Source organism: Myotis brandtii, unplaced genomic scaffold (genome assembly GCF_000412655.1).
Source record: "Myotis brandtii unplaced genomic scaffold, ASM41265v1 scaffold176, whole genome shotgun sequence".
In the NCBI taxonomy this organism is placed as follows: Eukaryota; Metazoa; Chordata; class Mammalia; order Chiroptera; family Vespertilionidae; genus Myotis; species Myotis brandtii.
Window position 1 is genome coordinate 1,807,486 of NW_005356519.1, and position 2,906 is coordinate 1,810,391.

Below are 2,906 nucleotides of genomic sequence, written 5' to 3' on the forward strand. Positions count from 1 at the left end.
CCCCCAACTGCCCTCCCCTGCAGGCCTGGTCCCCCACAACTGCCCTCCCCTGCAGGCCATCTTGTGACAATGTGGGGGCAGCCATTTTGTGATGACATGGGGGTGGCCATCTTGTGATGACATGGGGGTGGCCATCTTGTGATGATGCAAGGGCATGAGGGTCAATTTTCAAATTATCTCTTTATTATATAGGATGTTAAGACCTAACTCAATATTATTTTCTTTTTGTGTGTGTGTGACTCTTTTGTTCCATCCCCAGCCTCTCTTCCCCTATTAGTAGTAATTATTAGAACTATTAGTAATTATTAGTAGTTCTTTTGTTTGCTTACTTGGCACCTTTTAAAATATATATTCTTTGTTATTTTTAGTCAGGTTTTGAAATACAATTTACACATGGTATTACTCGTTCTGACTTAATGTATAGTTCTATTCATGTTTACAAATTATATAGTTTTGTAACCACCACCATATCAAGATATAGATTCATAGCACCTTGTATACAGTTTCTTTTGGTCTTATTATATTACATTATTTCTGCTTGCATACACATTTTCAATACAAGATTAAAAACTCCTTGAGAGCAGGAACAGTACCTACTTCTTTACCTCTCCACCCTTGACAATAAATGCATTTGAGTAAATGTGTTCATAAATGGATTAACTAATTACTATACTGCACTATCCTATGGAATACACTACCTTGCACATCGTAAGTATAAAGAACATATTGGTTAAATTGAACAAAAAGCTATAATGTGTCAAAACCAGCACCACAAAAAAATACATGAAATTCAGTGCTTACCATCTCCTGTTTCTGCACAGAGTTGTAAGCCCAAATTGTTCTGTGGATTAATCACCCAATGATTGCTGGTCACAGTGATATCAAAGACAAGCCAACCCACATCTAAAGCCTGGGCCTTTCTTGTGTCTAACAAAAACAGATCTGCATCCCTGAGGAGAAAAAGAACAACAATAAAAAAAAGTTATAGGTTGGAACGAAGACCAGCATTTCCTATACTTAAGTGAAAACATTACCAAAGCACTTTTTAAAATAACAGGAGTTAATTAAAGAACAAGGGAAACAAGCAACTCAAGTGATGAGTAATAAGATACAGAACCTTTTTTACTGCTAGACTCCTAACCCAAACCTGGTGCAGATTAGTAATATCTGAAAGTAATTTTCATTTTCCTGCTCCTCACTGGCCTTTACAAATTGACTTAGTGAGCTTGATTTGGTCCCTGATAATCAGTGTTCCCCAAAACCACTATCTGTAAGTAGCTCTCACTGGCAAGTTCACAGGCAAGGATTAAACTGAGTAGAGACAGAAGTGAAAGTAGCTCCACTGGTTTGGATGAATGTGGATTCCTAAAGGAATCGAGCACAGAGATAGTTTTCCATTTGTTTTTATTTTCATTAGAAATTTTCCCATTTTGTTATACATATGTTTATTTCATTTTCCATTTTATATAAATTATTTTATTTATATCCAAGGTCTAAGAGCAGGTCAGAGAATGCACTATTGAATAAAGGGGTAAATTCCATGGATTGAGCAAAAAGTCTACCCTGAGTTGCTTTAATATCTTCAGCATGTGTAAGTCCCATGAGGACAGTAATAGCTATAAATATGAACTTGTATATTTTAGAAAAATCTCCACAATGTTGCTTTTATTAGCATTTACCAATCTTAACTTTAGCATTAAATTTATAAATGTATGAATATTGGTTTAATTATGATGAATTATTTTATTTATTCTTTTCTTACTATAGGCAGCCTCCAAGCTAAATGTCACATATTTCTGACATTTAATCTTTACAGATGCTCTGATGTAAAGATTGAGGCTCAGATAGGTTAATGGTAAAATATTGGCACTTCTTCAAAGCAAAATAGAAATAATTCTATTGTGCATTTTTATGACCTTTTATACTGTGATGAATCTGTTAAAGAGCTTATTATTTATGTGAGGAAAATCAGAACTATGGAATAATAAGCTATGTTAAATACTGTTTACTGCATTTGCAATCTATGTGCATCATAGAAGTCATTTCAAAGATGACTTACAATATGTACAAAGAAAATTTTGAATAAAATCAAATCATGCAAATGGTAATTCTTTAGATAAAATGCTCTATAGTTAAAAATGAACCAATTTTAACAGAAGTGAAGAATCTCAGTCAATATTTTAGAAGCTTCATCTTCATTTCTTTATTTCAACTTGATTTATGCCATTCTCCCATTAACCTGGAGAAGATACTATGGAACTTCCATTCTCCTTCACAATTTTAATCATAGTGTTTACCAAAGAAGGGTTGCAGACACTTTTTTTATATCCCAAATGTGACTCCGTTGAAGATACCACAGACACAGGACAAGCATGTACCACAAAACAATGAAAAGTTTCAAACAGTTTCCCACTTGAATTTTAAGAACCATAATAGAATGCCAAATTCTCCCTCTTCCTCCTAACTTAGAAAACCCACCAAATAAACAAGCTTGAAGAAAAGCTTATCTTTATAATTTTGAGATATTTAGTATCTTTGAGACTATAATCTTAGAATGTTAACTTAATCATATTAAGTTAATAATGAAAGTTTTAAACAAAAGAAGGAGTCATGCTGTACCTTGGGAAATATCGAAGTGCTACCTGTGTCAAGTCTGCTTTCATTTGAAACATGGTAATAATATTGTAATAAATACTGCAAAGCTTATAACAACATTCCCTGGCATAATATAAGTAAACCCTTGAAAAACTAAGGGATAAATTTTGACAACAGTTTCAACTAGTTAAAAATATCCTATCTAATAAAAGAGTAATATACAAATTGACCATCACTCCAACACAAAAGATGGCCACCCCCATGTGGACACAAGATGGCTACCACAAGATGGCCAGCAGGGGAGGGCAGTT

At 33.8% G+C, this 2,906-nt stretch overlaps 1 protein-coding gene across 1 annotated transcript in view; it reads right to left on the reverse strand.

The window, feature by feature from the left end:
- Positions 1 to 2,906, reverse strand: part of BMP5 (bone morphogenetic protein 5) — a 135,712-nt gene that overhangs the window by 38,970 nt on the left and 93,836 nt on the right. Inside the window, exon 3 of the mRNA XM_005863302.2 lies at positions 802 to 950. Within this exon, the coding sequence (XP_005863364.1) occupies positions 802 to 950 (149 nt within the window). The remainder of the gene's footprint in view (positions 1 to 801; positions 951 to 2,906) is intronic.